We start from the raw sequence: 19,690 nt of genomic DNA, 5'->3' as shown, positions 1-19,690 counted from the left end.
TTTGACTTCGCCGAACCTTTAAATTAGACATTAGTCTTAACCCCTGTAATTAGGATTTTCGTTAAAAACAAACGGTACAAATAGAAGAGTTCTAAAGAGAATAATTTGACATTTTATCTTCTTGAAATAGAAGAATTTCAACCCAATAAAACCCGAATCCAAAATTGATGTAGTGTGGAAGTGTAAAAAACAAAAAGTTAAAAAAATAAAGAATCTTTCTAATAATAGAGGAAATTTTGTCGAAATTTTTGTACTTTGTCTTCTTATTATGATACGCGTTTTTTGTGGAAATTGGCTTTCTTGCAATTGGATAAGATTGTAAGATAGACCTCCCTTTTTATTAATCCAAAACGTTTGTGTACATATTGTTATTTTTTAACAATTAACAGATTTATTGTGCAATAAACTATCTTATAAATTAGTTGAACTATAAGAGTAGGTTTTCTTAATAATTAAAAGAAAATATGTTTTTATATAATTAAGGAAACCTTATGATGATAGTCAGGTGATTAATTTTTCTCCAGAATTCCACATAAATTTAGCTTTAATTTTGTATGTTCTACACATGTAATTATGTGGCATGTATGTCTCTTTCGCTCTCTTTCGTTTACTCGTGGTGTCGTCTCCTTAATTTGCTAAAGAACATAATTGCAGCCGCTATAATCACAAGCTGGCTTAGGCAGGTTAATTATTAACATTTAAACTCTATTTATTTATTTATTTGATAAGTACATTTAAATCTATTTACATGGTACTTAAGAGTGCTTTAGAAATGCTTGTTCCCTTTAATTAATATTAAGAATTTAATTTCAACACCTTTTCGCGCCAAACAACACTTTTTTTTTTTTTTTTACTATAATTGAATATGAAATAGGGGCTTTTCATAATGAGATTGCATGTGTGTGTGTGTTTTTTCCGCTAAAACTAGTTGAAACCGTGCACGGACGCGTGAGACCTTCTACAGATAAAAATAAAAAACATAATTATTATGTTCTCATTTGGAAAAATTAAAAAAAAAAATGTATAATAGGAAAGAAAGGATAAAAATGAAAAAAAAAAAAAAAAGAAAGCCAAAAAAAGAAAAATGTATAATAGGACAAAAAAGATTATAATATAAAAAGGATAGATAAGAAAAGAAAGAAGAGAGAAAAAAAAAAGAGAAAGGTTGAAGAAAAAAAGTAAAAAGAAAAATATACGTTGCCCTTTAAATATTCCTAAATGGCGAAAATACACCTTCATGCATCATAAAATGTTCATATTTGAATTCGGGGATTAAAATTAATATTTTTACGCTTATTTAATCAACAAAAATGATGTTAAACAATCTTTGCACACTTAAAACTATACCTGCACTGTAATATGGTAAAAACATGATATTATGAAGGGTAAGATATCTGCAACGAGTAGCTTGACGACCAAGATTGTTTAGCTATTCTGGTCATTTTACATCACAGAATTATTCCCACTTGTATATCCCAAACTTTACATTCATTTTGGCTTCGCCAAATTTTTAAATTAGACATCCCTTTAATTAAGATTTTTGTTAAAAACAAACGGTACAAATATAAGAGTTCTAAAGAGAAGAATTTGAGATTTTATCTTCTTGAAATAGAAGAATTTCAACGCAATAAAACCCGAATCCAAAATTGATGTAGTGTGTGGAAGCGTAAAAAAAAAAAAAATAATAATCTTTCTAAAATCCATTGCTTCCTTAGAATGCCCAAAAATAAAACGTCTATAAATTCATCGATTCACAAAGAATGCCAAGAGCATAGGCATTAACCACTAAACGTTTTCAAATCTCGCATAATACAGAAAAGAGAAACCTCTTTATTAAAGATAAATCACCATCACTTCTATCTAAATGAAAGTATACAATCGTATTTATAGTCCTGCAAACATATTTATGTTTTTTTAAGGACAAACACATTAATATTATTGACTCAACATTAGAACTAAAAGAGTGATTATATTTGCACTTTTAAAATGTATAGATACCCTCAATAATTAATGCTCATTTAATAAAGATCTAAAGAGTCTATCCTTTTATAAATATTATTTTCATAATACTAAATTTAACCCACTCATGTTCTAACTCTAAGTTAGATTTTGATTTGATTTATAAAATAATGTAATCCCTTCTAACTATTGTTATTATATTTCCTTTTTTAAAATTACTGTAATGTGGGGGTATATTAGTGGGTTTAATTTAAATCTAATGTACATAAATTTGTTATAAATATATATTATGATTTGGTGGAGATATTAATGAATTTAGTGGGTGCAAATATAATACTGAAACTAAAATGTTTCAAATTCCAAAACCCTAAAAATCAATACTAAAATAGATTCAAACTCTTAAATTTATAAAACCCCAAAATAAATGTTAAAATAAATTTTGACTCTAACAATTATAAAACAAAAAATAAATATTAAACCAAATTCAACCTCATATTGAAATAAATATAAGGTAAATTGTTTTTTTATATGTTTGTTTCTGTTGCATTTAATCCCTCTTAAAACCATCATATGTTATACTCTTGCTACATTTTGCGTAAAAATAAATAGTTTATTAACTAAGGGTCAAAATTGAATATATCATAAACTTAAGGCATCTAGACTTTTAAAAGTAAATTTCCAAGGTAAAAGTAAGACAAATGCATATCTTCAAGAGCCATCGGTGTAAATAACCCAATGTAATTGAGATAGAAGTATAAAGCTTTTTTTCTTGATTTAAAAGCCTAAAAGTAAAAGTAGTGTATTTAAGACTAAGGTAGTCTGTAACGTAAGCCATGATTCATTACTCTCAAAAATTCTGGAAATTAAACATGAAATGTTTGTCAGCTATTTTCGCCTAAAATCAACCATCACAAAGTCTTCTAAAACTCTAGTTGTTTTAAATAATTTCAATTAAGTTTAAACAATTAACAAATTCATATATCTCCACACTTAATGGTTAATATGCAAGCAAAGTTTTTGATGAAAAATAGTGAGAATAAATGTAAAGAAATAAATTGGGGTGAGAGAAAAATAAACAAATAGCGGCGACACTTGTAAAAAAGAAAAGATAATTATATTTTTAGGAAAAATTTCCTAAATATCCATCTTTTTGTGTTATTTAAAATAAATACAAAACTCGGCAATTTTAAAAATAATTATTTAATTTTGATTTTTAAAAAATTAATGTTTAAGATAACGTCTATTATAAATTTGTGAGGGCAATCTTAGTATTTTAAGAAAAAATATGAAATGGTTATTTATGCTTTTTTTATATATACTTAGAAATCCTCCGACCTTACTTTGTAAACTCGAATGAGAAACCGGAGTCCTCCACTAAACCTTACAATCTTTAGAAAACAAAAAATTATAACTTTTTGTTATGTTGGCGCCGTTTAAATAATTATTTTTAAAAAATATGAAATGGTTATTTATGCTTTTTTTATATACTTAAAAATCTTCCAAACTTACTTTGTGAACCTGAGTGAGAAACCGGAGCCCTCCAAACATTACAATCTTTGGAAAACAAAAAACTATAACTTTTTGTCATGTAAATAATTATTTTTGAAAAAAAAAAAAATGACTTTTTGGAATGACTTTTTTTTGTTTTTGTTTTTAGTCACGAAAGACTATTTTAATTCCTTTGTAAATGCTAAAAGTGAAGTTACTATTTTAATTCCTCCAAACATGACTTTTTGTAAATGCTCCGCAAATAACCTTTCCAATTTGGCAGGATGCTTGCCGTTTCTTCTTGATAGATGTAGTGATATTACTTTCAATTCCGCCTCTATTCTTCTACAGGTATATATTCACAATTTTATAGCTCATTTGAATTGAAAACTTGAGTTAAAAAGTAAATTCATGCAAGAGAAAACTGTAGCAGAATTAAATTTGAATTTTTATGAGAGAACACTCCAATAAAAATTTGAGTTATGATTCAAACTAACGAAACAAACAAGGCCTCAACATTTAGTTTTTTTTATCTGATTAATTTGCTTAACATTTTGGTTTATATTAATTTAGAGTTTTTTGACACAACTTTGTGCATAACTAGAATGTATTGGGAAGATCAAGCAAGATTATTTATGCCATTGCGTTACTTGCCTCGGGCCAAAGCTCGGCCATCACAGGCACTTATGCAGGACAATATATCATCCAGGTTCTCTTTTTTTTTTTTTTTTTTTTCTCTCCTCTTTTTCTTAAATGAGTTTTTCAATTATAGCTTGATTAAATTTGCCTCATTATATAAATTATAAACATTTGGAGTGGTGTGTTTATAGGGATTCTTGGACCTTAAGATGAAAAAATGGATGAGGAATCTAATGACAAGAACCATTGCCATTACACCAAGTCTCATTGTCTCCATTATTAGGGACTCATCCAGAGCCGGTCGACTCATTAATATTGCTTCGGTTCGTTTTTAATTTGCTACAAATCTTTATTATTATTATTATTTTTTCCATGTTTCGCGTTCGAAAGTTCTAATAGAAACATTTTATCTGGCTTTACAGATGATACTTTCCTTTGAACTCCTTTTTGCTCTAATCACTCTTTTATAATTCAGTAGCAGCGCCATCAAAATAGGACCCTACAAGAACTCAATCTACGCAAGTTATATAGAAACTAAATTTTCAGGACTCATGTAAGCCAATTATATTCTGTGATTAAATCTTGGTACAAGCAGATCATAGTTTTCTTGTGGATTCTGGGATTTGGTATCATAGGCATAAACATATATTATCTAAGCACAAGCTTTGTAGGTTAGCTAATCCACAACTCTTACCAAAAGTAGCAAATGTGTTCATTGGAATTGTAGTGTTTCCATTAATGGCAATCTACATTGTTGCTGTCATCTATCTAGCTTTCGGAAAAGACGCCATCGTGACATTTATCGAGCCCGAAAAAGAACGGCCCCATTGCCCAAAATTAAATGAAAAATGGACAAATCTCCGAAGTCGGTGTTGTTCCTTATAAAGAGGATTTGGCCGATATTCCTTTGCCTAAGTAGAGACTTCATTATAATAATGTGTTTTTGACATCTTTGGTCTCAACAAAAAATAGTATTACTTTTCATGCCAGTTGGGAAAAGAAATGATTGGCAAAAGGAAATAGTGTTTGAAAGGAATAAAATTCTAACATAATGTTGCATAAAATTATCAAGGAAAAAGAAGAGGGCTTTATTATATATATAGCATGGAATGTTCGTATGCTTGTTTAGCTTGTCTCGTCTCTCGACCCATTAATAGGATGATGAACTAATAAATAATTAGCTATCCTTCAGGCTGGCATTGTGTAACTCAACTTGTTATATTACCAAAATCAACTTCAAAAAAACAAAGTTATTTCTCAGCAAAGAACTTCAATTAAAAAGGTTATGGGCATGTTTGGTAGTAATTCTTAGAGCTTAAAATTAATTCTTTAGCCATTCACAGTTAAAATTTGTGTTTTGCAACAAAAAAAAAAAAAAATTGATTCTTAAAGAATTTACAATCAAAATCAGAAGGAGCTCAAAGAGAACTTTAGTTTTACATTCTACAGCAATCACATTGAAATACAATTAATAAAACTTTCATAATACCCATAATACTCCTAGAATCAATACTTGTATAATTACAGTTTATCAAACACTCAGCTGCTTTTTGTAACAATTTTTTTTTTCACCGGAGTTAACAACAATTTTTCTAAAATATACAGCACTACCAATCTAGCCTTATGTCTCGCAACGTAATCTTTTAGAAGGTAGATTCAGAAACCAATCACAATTGACAAATCTCGTTAAGTTGAAATGCAATACTAGAGTAATGCATGTTTCTGAATTTTTAAAAGTTAAGTCGGATCAAAATCACAACAAAATAAAAAAATATGTAAAATTGATCAAAATTTATACAAATAACATATATATATATATTTATATATTCTTTTTTTCATAACTCGCCTTAAAATTTTCAAATATATAAAATTCAAATTTTCAAATATCTGAGTGGGAATAATACAAGGTAGAAAATAAGAAAAACATAGAAAATGGCCAAACCAAATAAGAAATAGAGGACGAAGGACTCCTATAACTTGCCGAACTCAAATTAGCTGCCAAAGAATTAAGGCCCTATTCGGTTATCTTTAGTTTACTTAAGAAAGCCCATTCGAGTGAAGAAATATGGCCTAAGTTAATGTTCTCCGTATGAGACTCGAGACCAAACTTGAAACTGAACTCGAGTTTCCCACCCATTCTCGAGTTAATGGAGAGCCACCTACTCGAGTTACTCTTCCGAACTTCTACAGTGTTCTTCCTTAGAGATTCCCTACTGAAGTTGAGGTTTTCTCCTTCCACACCCTAGCGTTCACGTGCTCACGTGCTCCTTTGCTCGAGATTTCCAGCATCAGATCTAAAAAATTTCTTCCATTCTGCTCGAGATTTCCAGCTTTAAATCTCAAAAAAAATTTCTTCCATACCCGTTTGCTACTTCAACTTTATGGGCCTTCCTCCCCCAAACCCAATTGTTTTCCCCCATACCTGCAATTAGAAACCCTAGCCCCCAAATATTGTCGCTTCATTTGCATCCTTTTTGTTTCCCGTTCAAAACAGGAAAATTTGTAGCAAACCCATCGGTTCGGCGACCTCGGTGGGTTAACATCATTATCCGATGTAGAAGCAAGAGCTCACGGCGTACTGCTCTCCAATTATGACGTCAAACATCCTTCCCTTGTCGTTGTCATCGGCGGTACCTCAAACACTCTAACCCTTCCTCACGTTTTGGGAATCTTGAAGGGGATCAAATTTCCTCCTCCGTTGGCTCATATTCGGTAAGTATAGAACCAACTCCTTTGATTAATTTCATATGTGTTGTGATCTTGTGTGATTTAACATCCATAGTCACTGAGCTTGTGTGATTTTAACCTCCGCGGGCTCAAATTTTTCGAGCATCCGAACCCTAGCTTACCAGGTTTAAAAAAACAAATATCACTTATCATTGTTGGCAATTGAGGGACAGTCTGCATGGGAAAAAAATAGTAATTAGGCAATTGAGGGACAGTCTGCAGGGGAAAAAATAGTGAGTAGGCAATTGAGGGACAGTCCGCAGGGAAAAAAAAAGAAAGAAAGGTGAGTTATATGACTACCCCACTGGAGTCCTTGCGTCTGAAATTTTCTATCACAGTTTTCCTAGCATAGAGGAAAGAAGGCGTAGGACTAGTAGTAAGGGAATCAGAAATATGGACCTCTAGTGTTTTTTTTTTTGGTTTGTTGGTTCGCTTGGTTGTTTTTAGTGTTCATTTTAAGCTATGTAATTTGATATTTGTAGAAGCAGTAACCATAAAGCTATGTGATATTAAGCTTTATAACCATAAACTTTTAGCTTCTAAACTTCAAAATTGTTGTCAAAGCCATTACATTTCTCAGTCATGAATTCTTGTGCAATTTGGCTTTCCTATTGATCTCTTTCCGTGTTTGATTTAGGTGAAAGTACTGCTATATGCTAGTTTATTTATGACTGTTATTTTTTGTCCATGTTCACCGTGCCTATGATGATTCCAGTCTGTTTGATGGCCTAGTTCCTTATGTTGAGTGATATTCAAACTTATGACAATTATTGGTTGCCAGTTTATCTAATTACTCTTGGTTGGTATGTTTGATTTACTTCACCCTAAATGCCTTCTCGATCAATATTCCTAAGTTAGGTAAACCTTGGTTGTATACTTGGCATTGCCAATACCTAGATGGCGAGAAGGAGAGATAAAGATGCAAATTGGAGCCCTGAAGCTGAAGAGTAACTACTTAGGCATCTAGGTGAGTTCAATTTATTGAACTCCACTGGTACCACCCCGAACCGAGGCAAATTCACGCAATGGGCAATGGAGCTAAGTAACCATTTCAGCGTCCCACTTAGTTGGGATAAAGTTAAACAAAAAGCGGAGAGGTTGAAAAAAATGTTTGACGCAAAGTTCCTACTTCGGACTGCTACTGGCCTTGGTTGGGATCCAATTGAGAGGAAACCAACCTGTACCGATCAATATTGGCAACAATTTGTCACTGTAAGTTCATCGTATGATTTTCATAATTGTTGTATGCCTTGCTGTCTTACTTTACTTACATTAATCTTACCCCATTCATCAGAGTAAAAGAAATATTCCATACTTTATCATTATTATTGTATATGTAGAGCCATCCTGAGGTTGAAAGGGCAAGAAGGAAGCCTTTAGCATATTATGATTTGTATTACTGCGCATTTGTGAATTCATGTGCCACTGGTGTAAATAAGCAGTGGTGGCCGAATCCCACATGTTGCCTTACAGTCCCATTTAAATAATAAATGGTCAAGTAGAAACAGTCAGACACGCGTACCAAACTTCATGGAGCGTGACATGGATCGCCTAGTATCATCTATTGAAAATAGTGGTCACAAACGAGCTAAAAGTTCCGTCACACCGAATTCTGCTGAAAATGAGACATTTGAGGACAAATGCATTAATTTACTTGGAGAGTTGGAAATACCTCAAGATCAATATCTTTTCATGTTCAACTTTTTGACGACACATGCTACACTTCAACGGCCATTTTTGCGCATGAAGGATCATCATCGGTTGGTTTGAATTCAACAGACGATAGAGCAACATGCAAATCAGCAAGTCCCGCCTCCACCACCAACCTACTTCATGCCTGGACCACCGCTGCCGTTCCAGTCTCGCAATCCAATGAACCAGCATTTCTCACACCCCTCCTTCCATCCGAATAACCACACACTCCAACCGACCACTAGCAATTTTAAACCATACATGCCCCCGAACTTTCCACCATATTCCGGCCGAAATGGAAGAGATAGCGGTTGACATTCTCATTAACAACATTGTTGTTGTAGGACGCCGAATCGAATCCGGCTGCGGAAGCGTGGTGGTGCGGGGAAGAGGCGGATCGTGTATAACAAAAATTTTCATAAAACTTTTGAGATACTCTATATATTATATTAATTTATGCACGAATAAATTAATCTCATTAACTTATATATATCAAGAACTCAATCAGGAAAAATACCTGGAAGCCGACTCGGATGATAACTTGAGTTCTTTGACCACGAACAGTCCTTGCTCCAATCTTTGTGTTTAGAAAACCAATGTCTTCCACGTCAATTCTTAGAATCCACGAAGACGTGTGTGTGGGCACACATGAGACAAAACGGGTTACAATAAACACTCGAATTTCCACAAACACCAACGCATGCACGATGTGGAATTTTTAGAGAAAAATTTTTCCTTCCTTTCTCTCGAATTTCGGCCAGCCTTAACTCTTAAGGCTGAAAAATTGTTTCTAAAATTTCTATAGAGAAATTTCAGCTACCTCTAAAATTAGGGCAAAAAACCATTCTGAAAATTGTCTCAAAAATAGTATTTATATAGTAGAAGTCAAACTTCTAGAAAGAATCCAATCTCTATCTCCAATTTGAATTTCGAACCAAAATTCTCCTCTATCCCTTATCCCTTGTGGCCGGCCATGCTAGGGATTCCTATCCCTGTGTGTGGCGCCAATACTGGATAGGGGAGGAAGAGAAAATCATCCTTTATCCTGTAGTTCAATTTTATTTCAATTTCAAATTCGAATTTAAGTCAAACTTAAATTAATTTGAATTTCTAAATTGAACAACTTATCTAATAAGTTTAAATGGATAAATCTAGATGTGTTCAAATTTAAATTTAAATAATCACATTTTTAAATAATAATTAATTCTCAATTAATTATTTTTTTCGAGTATTTAATTTTAGAATTCCGTAATTCTAAAATTTCCATTTTGCCCTTTGTGTCTAGTAGAATTCTAGGACGACGCGGGGACTAATGGACCTATAATCCTGAGCTCCAATAAAATTAATAATTAATTAAACACTTTAATTAATTAATTAATTCTATTAATTCTAATAGTTACTCCACTATAAACTTGGAATTGCACTCTCGAAATTATAGATATTAATTACTTCTAAACTGTGAAGTGTCCATTTGATATAGTCATTGCATATAGATCAATCCTCCATAAATAATTCATAATTAGAGCAAGGTAAAATCCGTTAACCTCTCTAATTACTTCTTTATCCTTGAGTATCATTGATTCTCTAATGGACAGTGATTCATAAAACACATTCATGAATCGGAGCTCCTACTGGTCCAAGTACCGAATCAACCCTCAAGAGAATTATTTATCTACTTCTTTCTTAAGAAGGAATGGATTCCATCTCGTGTAATAACATTCCCGGCTACCTACTTCATCATGTCTCCAAAATACAAGGAATAGGATTCAGGATCTCAGAATCCGTACCGAGTAAATCAAAAGACACAAATCCATAAATAGGAGTCTGTTAAGAACTCAGGATTAAGATCATCCTATATATGACCATCGGTAGACTCAATTAGAATTTCTATACTTAACAGAATTATTAGAAATTCATATTGTGTCTGTGTCCTTGTTCCACATAATCTCATTATGCGAAATACACTCATTCAATATCTCACCATATTAACAGTGCGGATAACACCGTTCCATTCTAAATGGGAATGACATGTATTAATAATATTTTAATTAAAGATTCTGAACTTTAATTAAATTCATTCTGAACATTGCTTTTTGATTATTATCCTTAAATATTGTCCTCTCGTATATAACACTTATATACAGTGTTTAAGGTTACATAAATAATCATGGAATTTTCATTGATATTCATAAAATATTCATAAATATATGTACATAAAATAATGAATAAACTCTTTTATTAAATAAATAATAAATATCCTATTACATCTCATGCTTCTAGGACACCATTCCCAACAGTTGTGTTATTCTTGTTCTTTTTTTAATTCATTCATTGCACTCTATGATTCTGAGACATTGGTATTTGAACTTGATTTATATGCATATTAACATTTGGTCCAATTTTAGGTTATTTGAGGACCACGGATATTTATAATGTTTGTAAACATTGTTGGACTTCTTGTTGTTGGTTAATGAGTATATATTTTTGTTTGATATATAATAGATTACCAATATTACTTAAACATATGATGATCAAATACTTTGATATTTGCATATCATAGGAATGGCTGTCCAAGGCATGGATCACCAGACAACGATAGTGACGACGAATTTTTCAAGAAGTTGTTGCAGCTGCATAACTTTGTTATGCATTAAATTTGTATATAGAGAACCATCATGCCGAAGGCACACTTCTGGCTGGGGAGGTAGGCTTAGAGTGGATTACTATCTCAATGGGAGTCCATAAGTGATTTACGACAAAGTTCGCATGAGTAGTGACGCTTTTAGTTGCCTGTCTTCAATCCTTGAGGAAAGGGGATTACTGCAACTGACAGTCAACCTTAATGTTGACGAGCAATTATTCATTTTCCCTACAATACTATGTTAAAACCAAACTAATAGGGAGGCGCAAGACCATTGGCAGCGCTCGAGATCCACGGTATCGGAGTATTTCACGAAAGTTCTTAAAGCGGTTTGCCAATTAAAAACAGACTTCATACGGCATCCAGATTTTTCTACCGTGGATCCTCACATAATTGCAGGTAGAAACAAGTATTCGCCGTGGTTCGACGTAAGTTACGAACTTATTACATAAATTTATTTATCTACTTCATAACTTTAGTCATATTTGATCACAAAATGAGTGTAACTAACACATAACATAACAACGGACGTAATTTTGTTAATTTGAAGGATTGCGTTGGAACACTAGATGGTACGCACGTTCCATGTGTGTCTCCCCGTGAAACGGCTAAACTTTACATAAATAGGAAGAGGTTCTTTTCGCTTAATGTGCCCGCAGTTTACTCATTTGATATGAGATTTACGTACATGCTACCTGGCTGGGAGGGTTCAGCACACGATGCGAGAGTACTTGCGTCTGCCTTAGATCACCCGTGGAAATGATTTCCGAAGCCACCACCAGGTAACTGGAACAAACGTCTCTTTGTACATCTACTTAATTCATAAGATGGCGTCTAGAGTATAACTGTTGATTGTGATTACTTAAATACATGTAGGAAAATTCTACCCCGTCGACTCGGGCTACGCAAACAACGGATGTTTCATGACACCATATCAGGGAACAACATATCATTTGCAAGAGTATAGGAATCGACGTGGTAGAGGCTTCCGCAACGAACGTGAATTGTTCAACTACACACACTCCTTCCTACTTAATGTAATCGAAAGAACATTTGGTGTGTGGAATGTCAGGTTTCATATTTTGAAAAGCATTAACCGTTACCCCATTGAAAAGCAAGTTAAGGTTCCGGTTGCATTTGCTATAGTTCATAATTTTATCCACATGTACCGTAATGGAGATAGACTATTGGATTAGTACTCACAAGATGGCGCTCCGGTTGCGGACATTGATCCATAGAATGTTGAAGAGGATATCAATGATAATAACAACCACGAAGGACAACCATTGAATTATAATGCATAATTGGAGATGAATGTGTTAAGGGATACAAGAGCGCATATAATGTGGGCAGTATACCGTAATCATCGTACGCGCTAATAATAGTGTATGGAGAATTGCAATATTAATTATGTATATATTGTAATTATTTGCTCTCCATTTATAATGGAAACTCATCTTCTAGTAATTTTTTATATGGTATTTTAATTTATTAAATGAAGAAAATGCCTACGTTGTTTTTAAATTTATTACAACTTATAGATGATTCACTTTTATTTATTCAAATTAAATTGCCTAAAATAAATTAACTGAAAGAAATAAAAAAATTTCAGGATACTATTCACAACTCAAGAATTAGTTGAAACAAACACAAACTCAAATAGAATCTAATCTCAAATTATAAGTCAAATTTACACAATCAAACACAAACTCAAATTACAATTTCAACTCGAGTTATAACTCAAACTCAATTAAAAATATACACTCAAATCACCTAACTCAAAAAGGGTAAAACAACAGGCTCTAAGTACTACCAAGAAACAAATTAAGAAATAAGCGATTTTATGGCCCAATCAAACAAGGAAGAGAAAGCAGCCAGAAGAAAACAACAAGTCCACTGCCTCACATTCAAATTCTTACCACTTAGAAGACCTTTTCCGAACTGAATAGCGATAAATTGAAAGAACACTACTGTAACAGAAGCCGCCAAAAACCAATAGCTCTGAAGAACAACCATAAGAACCTCTTTCTTTGCCAAGTTGATGACATTCAACAGATTGATGAGTTGGCAAAGTGTGAAAGTGTTGAAGATGAAGGTTTCCCAAACATCTTTATCTCTTTTGGTTGAGGCATGTTTTCCCAGAATAATGGAGTACTCAAAGATGATGAGCAGAAGAATAACTTGATAGCAAACTTGAATGGCTATGTTTATCCATATGGTTTTGGTAATGAGTGAATGAGTTCTCTTAGAGGGTCGTCGATCATCGTCGCAATTTAACTCCATTGCCATCATTAATCCACCAAGAAGACACAAAATCAAGTTCACCCATGTCATGTGAATTGATGATAAGGGTGATTCTCCTGAGTGCATTGTCGAAACTAAGATTATGATCAACCCAGATATCCAAGCAGTGAGCTGAAGTTGAAAGAACTTCTGAAGGCTTTCGCATTGCTTTTTACCACGCTCTCTTATTCGGATTACCGATAGATCTGGCCTATTTTTAAGGGAGATATCAGAAACGGCTTTTGCCATCACAGTGCACCTACCATCCTGAGTGATCCCCACATCGGCCTCTTTCAGAGTTAATGCGTCACTCGCCCTTGACCCTCCATAGAAGGCAACTACTTTTCCATTTTCTTTCAATTTTTTGACCATAAGTAGCTTGTCCTCAGGGAGGGAATTTCCTATTACAGTGATCTGCTCCACTAGTTTCCTCTGCATCTCTGACTCGACCGATATCTCTCGAATATTTTCAGCTTCAGTAATTTCCTCATCATTTGAACCAGGCCTAAAAAATCCCAATTCCCAAGCAATGGATTTCACTCTTGGTAGCTCATCTTCTGAGACTAATTTGATGACCAATCCTGCTTCTCTAAGAACTTCCACAAGGGACTTAATCTCTTCCTTACATGGGTACTTGAGACCTACAATTGCCAACAAGCTAAGCCCATCTCTCTTGAGTTCTCTAACCTCAGTCTGTCCATAAGCAAATGCAATTGGTCCAAGACCATTGTTCTCCATATTTTTAATTACATTCTCAAACATTCTCTTTTGATCATTCACTATTGCATGCCTTTCACCTCTAGTGTCATAGAAATGTGAGCACATTTCCAATATTGTTGAAGGAGGTCCTTTCCAGTGCAAGTGCAGAAGACTTTGTTCCTCTTCTTCGTCGCTGATTTTTCTCATCAAAACCTCACAACCTTTCTTGCCAGAGCTTGATGTTCTTCGGTACTCAACAACTTGAGACTGTTCATTTGAATTGCTATCTCCATTAATGCACGAGAGGAGAAAATCATCCTTTGGACTAACATGAACCCACACTCCAATTCCTCGGTCCAGTACCGAATCAGTAACTACTGATTTGTCTTGTGTTCTGCCAGCTACGTCTTTCTCGCCCATCCAAAACTCCTTGACCTCAATTTCCTCACACAAGTGGTCACCAGATGCATCAATTACGAGGAGGGTGACCAGCCCCATGGTGCAACAACTTGACAGATTCGCAAGATTCGCCTCATTCGACAACTTCTGGTTCGAGTGACTTAGAAAAACTCCAATCACAAATGGCATCCCATGTTGAAATCCAATTACAAACGTTATAAGAGCACTAGCCAAGATTGAAACCCTTCCTTGAGGTTTCAACGCAAGACTCTCGAATATCTCCATTAGATTCTTCATTGCAAGATGACCCTTCATTTCCGGAAATTCATTGTAGCTGTCATGTTTCTTAAAGAAAAGGCGTATCAGCACAATGAAAGCAATCAAAACAGACATAGAAAGTGCGAATTTCTCTATGTAACCATAAGGTTTGTCCAACAAAGATTGCAACAAAGTTCCCGCATTAGGATCGTGCAGACTCGGTACGACATGCTCATCCGAACGAATCGATGTGACAATCATTGAACCGTGGCCTTCCATAACATGTGAACCAGAAAACAGAAAAGGGTTTCTGTCGTCATCAATCAGCTTTGACTTGAACTGTGCCGCGTCCAACTTCAAATTTTCGCCTTTGATAAACAAACCATCAGCCGGAACCTGATCTCCTTGCTTCAAATGCACCGTGTCCAACACCTTAACATCGCAAACGGCAACATTTAAAGACTTCCCGTTTCTTTCAACTTTAACCTCCAACTTGTTCCTGTCCTTCAAAAACTTCTTCACGCGCTCTCTTTTATGGTGGAAGTTCCCCACCGAAGAGAAAGAAACGAGCAGGAAAATGGCAAAGAGCACGGCTGCACCATCATGCCAACCATCTTCGAGTCCTCGCTCGATGATTTCGATGGCGAACAGCAGCCCTGCTGATATGAATAAGAGGACAATTGTCCAGCTATTGAAAGCCTGCAATAAGAAATGAAAGAAACTTCGTGTTTGAATTCTTGTTTCCCAGTGTTGTTGTGACTCTTGAGTACTATCAATAGCGTCAGGAACCTCATTTTCCTGCCAAAAAAGGTTAAATGGAAAATTACTACATATAAATGATAACATTGCAACCTCCATTATGTAAGGAGAAAAGAGTTTTTCCTTTCTTACCTCTCTTCACAGTCTGACTAAGAAAAAAAAATAAAAATAAAAAAAACAGCCCTTGTTGAAAAGGTGATCCCTTTTCCTTTTTGTAACTAACTTTTTAACTATACCTCAGTTATTCCACGTGCTATTTGATGGTCACCAAGTTGACATCAAATAGTAACATTTTAGAAAAAAGACTCAGAAAAGAACCAGTTACAAAAAGAAGGAATTCTGTGGTGGTCTATTTGGTAGTGTGCATTCTTGAACCTCATATGATAATAAATTTCGATATGGTAGTTAAAAACTTGAGAGTTCAAAAATCATGCACTACAAATCTGGTACCACAGAATTTCCTTGAAAACAAACTAAAAAATCTGAAAATTGCAAATAATAATAATAATAATCCCACCTTCAAATTTATACCACTGATATTAGAGTTTTGCATTTGTGCCACACAATGGAAAATGGCATAAATCCGAAAAACACAAAACTTAACTAATTTAAAAATATATTAAAATTAAGGAATTTTTATGATAAAAATTGTTTCTAATTATGACCGTTAAAAAGTTAATAATAACTTCACAGTTTTTACCGAAAATTCCCTAAAATTTGATAGGCCACCTAATTTTCTTAAAACAAATGAAAAAAGGGAGGGTCAACTTTCAATAAAGCCAAGAGCTTTTTATTTTCTTTTTATTTTTCTTTTCTTTTTATCTTTTCCCAGTAGAACTAACTCATCAGGGAAAAATATTGTCTACCTCAAAGTGGGACCTTTGAAGTGAGACGACCCTGTCAACACCACCAAGTCTTCGTAGACCCATCAAGTCTCTCTCCTTCACGATCCGTACAACTCTATCCCAGGAAAGAATGGAAAGAATGTCAACGACGACGTGGTGTGTCGTTTGATCGGAACAAGTCTTCCCATCAAGCGCCTCTTCGTCCTCCTGCAGATATTCTCGGTTCTGACGAATATAGGAAGTGAAAACGTGTATACTTAACACCACATATCGAAATCCGGCGGCGGTGTTGATGACCACTCCCGCACTGATACTGTCGCCGACGTCGCCACCGACGTCGCCGCCGACATCACCGCCGACGTCGCCGCCGAAGTCGCCGCCGCCGTCACAATTTGGCGGGAACATGCTTTTTGAGAGCACTGTGAGATTATAAAAGGAAAAGCACGAGGGTTATGGCTGAGTTTTTAGTAGAACTTATCTCGACATGCTTTTTGAGAGCACTGTGAGATTATAAAAGGAAAAGCACGAGGGGAATGGCTGAGTTTTTAGTAGAACTTATCTAAAAAAAAAAAAGGGGGAAAAAAAAACAGAAGCGACGTGAGTATAAATAAAAGTGGTGCTTTCTAGTGGGGAAGCTCAGAGAAGAAAACAAACCGTAACGAACCAAAGAAAGAATTTTTTTTTTTTTTTTTTCCTTTTTTGGAGAAAAGAAGTCTGAGAAATTTTGGTAAGAATATAAACAAAAAACTTAAGAAGTGAAGAAGGTTTTAGAGGAAAGGGAGCTTTGGTTGTAATTTTAAGATCACACAAGAGAGTGTAATAAATAGGACAAAGAACGCGCTTTCAACGCAACGCGGAGGTTATTTTCTAATTTTCTTATAATTTGTTCCTTTTAAAAAAAATTGAAAATAAAAAGTATAAAAGGAGTTCTAGAAGTATTTTTTACATGTATAATAAAAAAAATAATAATAGAGGAAATTTTGTGGAAATTTTTGTAATTTGTCTTCTTATTATGACACGCGTTTTTGTGGAAATTTACTTTCATGCAAGGATAAGATCGTAAGATAAACCTCCCCTTTTATTAATCCAAAACGTTTGTGTGCATATTGTTATTTTTTAACAATTGACAGTTTTGTTGTGCAATAAAATATCTTATAAATCAGTCTGAAATATAAGAATAGGTTTTCTTAATAATTAAAAGAAAATATGTTTTTATATAATTAAGGAAAACTTATGATGATAGTCTGGTGATTAATTTCTCTCCAGAATTCCACATTAATTTAGCTTTAATTTTGTATGTTCTACACATATAATTATATGGTGTCGTCTCCTTAATTTGCTATACTAAAGAACAAATATGCAGCGGCTATAACCACAAGCTGGTTTATGCAGGTTCATTATTAACATTTAAACTCTATTTATTTATTTCTTTATTTGATAAGTACATTTAACTCTATTTACATTGTACTTAAGAGTACTTTAGAAATGTGTGTTCATTTAATTAATATTGCCAAACAACATTTTTTTTACTATAAGTGAATACGAAATAGGGGCTTTTTATGATGAGATTCCATGTGTGTGTGTGTGTGTGTGTTTTTTTCCCCTAAAACTAATTGAAACCATGCGCGGACGCATGTGAGATTCTATAGATAAAAATAAAAAAATATAATTATTATGATCCCATTTGGAGAAATTAAAAAAAAATGTATAATAGGAAAAAAAGGATAAGAAGCAAAAGAAAAAAAAAAAAAAAAAGAGAAGGCAAAAGAAAGAAAAATGTATAATAAGGCCAAAAAGATTTTAATATAAAAAGGACAGACAAGAAAAAGAAAGGAGAGAAAAAAAAAAAGATAAATGTTGAAAAAAAAGAAAAAAGTAAAAAGTAAAAGAAAAAAAGTGGAAAAAAAAACATTTTGACGCACGCCAGCGTGCAAAACCATTGTGCGTCGTTGAAGTAGATTCGCTCATAGTTATGATGAAGAGATACATAGTACCGTCTTGATTGAAACATAAGCCTCGTTTATTTCATCGATTTAAATTTAAAATTTAAATTTTATTATGGTAAAAAGCTATCAAAAACAGTCACATCTAACTTTTTTACTACAGTAAAAAGTTCTCACATAAAGTTACATCTCAATTCGAATTAAAAACACGAATCTGCGAACTAAACGGATTTTATATCAACACCCCCTAAGTTAAAAAAAATTACAAAAACATCTATTCTGTTAATCAAACCCAAAAAAAATATACTTTGACCATTAAATATTCCTAAATGGCGAAAATACACCTTCATGCATCATAAAATGATCATATTTGAATTCGGGGATTAAAATTAATATTTTTACGCTTATTTAATCAACAAAAATGAGGTTAAACAATCTTTGCACACTTAAAACTATACTTGTACTGTAATATGGTAAAAACATGATATTATGAAGGGTAAGATAAATTCAACGAGTAGCTTGACGACCAAGATTGTTTGGCTATTCTAGTCATTTTACATCACAGGATTATTCCCACTTGTACATCCCAAATCTTACATTCATTTTGACATCGCCGTATCTTTAAATTAGACATTAGTCTTAACCCATTTAATTAGGATTTTCGTTAAAAACAAACAGTACAAATAGAAGAGTTCTAAAGAGAAGAATTTGAGATTTTATCTTCTTGAAAAAGAAGAATTTAAACTAATAAAACCTGAATCCAAAATTGATGTAGTGTGGAAGGGTAAATAAAAAATAAAAAAATTAGAATACCCTAAAATAAAACGTCTATAAATACATCGATTCACATAGAATGTCAGGAGCATAGACATCAACCACTAAACGTTCTCAAATCTCGCATAATATCAAGAAAAGTAGACAGAAAAGAGAAACCTCTTTATTAAAGATAAACTCACAATCACTTCTATCTAAATGAAAGTATACAATCGTATTTATAGGCCTACAAACATATATATATATATATATATATATATTTTTTAAGGACAAACACATTTATATTATTGACTCAACATTATACATATACTAAAGAACATGAAGGATTTTACTGTTCACGTTACAGTGTAATGAACAGTGTCTTTCCTTTTTTACCCTTACATATTTCTTCAAATGATTTTTTATTTCCGTTATGTCCTTTTTAATGTTCAGTTACTATATTTCCCTTTATTTCAATTTATTTGTTTAGGTTTATTCTGACCGTTTTGGTCATTTACATTCAGAATGAATGTTTAACTTTTTATCTCTTCGTTTGTTGCCTTCTACAACCTTCTACATCTTTTTTTTTCTTCGTTTCTAGAGCA

General features: G+C 33.4%; 1 protein-coding gene across 2 annotated transcripts; it reads right to left on the bottom strand.

The window, feature by feature from the left end:
- Positions 1 to 12,818: 12,818 nt before the first annotated feature.
- Positions 12,819 to 17,171, bottom strand: LOC21402923 (calcium-transporting ATPase 12, plasma membrane-type). 2 transcript variants are annotated; one of them, XM_024176303.1, is made up of 4 exons: positions 17,044 to 17,171; positions 16,756 to 16,808; positions 16,411 to 16,719; positions 12,819 to 15,583 (listed from the first exon to the last, which is right to left on the bottom strand). In XM_024176303.1, the coding sequence occupies exons 2-4, from the start codon at positions 16,792 to 16,794 to the stop codon at positions 12,971 to 12,973; spliced, it is 2,961 nt and encodes a 986-aa protein (XP_024032071.1). In that variant the 5' UTR covers positions 16,795 to 16,808; positions 17,044 to 17,171; the 3' UTR covers positions 12,819 to 12,970. The 2 variants fall into 2 exon arrangements, with proteins under 2 accessions (XP_024032071.1, XP_024032070.1); XM_024176302.1 differs by lacking the exon at positions 17,044 to 17,171 and having other exon boundaries at positions 16,756 to 16,864.
- Positions 17,172 to 19,690: the final 2,519 nt, after the last annotated feature.

The sequence above is a fragment of the Morus notabilis genome, unplaced genomic scaffold (assembly GCF_000414095.1).
Source record: "Morus notabilis unplaced genomic scaffold, ASM41409v2 Scaffold24, whole genome shotgun sequence".
In the NCBI taxonomy this organism is placed as follows: Eukaryota; Viridiplantae; Streptophyta; class Magnoliopsida; order Rosales; family Moraceae; genus Morus; species Morus notabilis.
Note: the sequence above shows the minus strand (reverse complement) of the source record. Positions and strands in the feature narration are given on the sequence as shown.

Excerpts from the sequence above, each read along its gene's own strand:
- LOC21402923 (XM_024176303.1), bottom strand. The coding sequence starts at position 16,794 with ATGTTCCCGCCAAATTGTGACGGCGGCGGCGACTTCGGC. Across the intron at positions 16,720-16,755 it reads ACGGCGGCGGCGACTTCGGC|GGCGACGTCGGCGACAGTAT; the intron begins GGCGACGTCGGC and ends GGCGACGTCGGT. Across the intron at positions 15,584-16,410 it reads TTCAAAGGTCCCACTTTGAG|GAAAATGAGGTTCCTGACGC; the intron begins GTAGACAATATT and ends CTTTTTTGGCAG.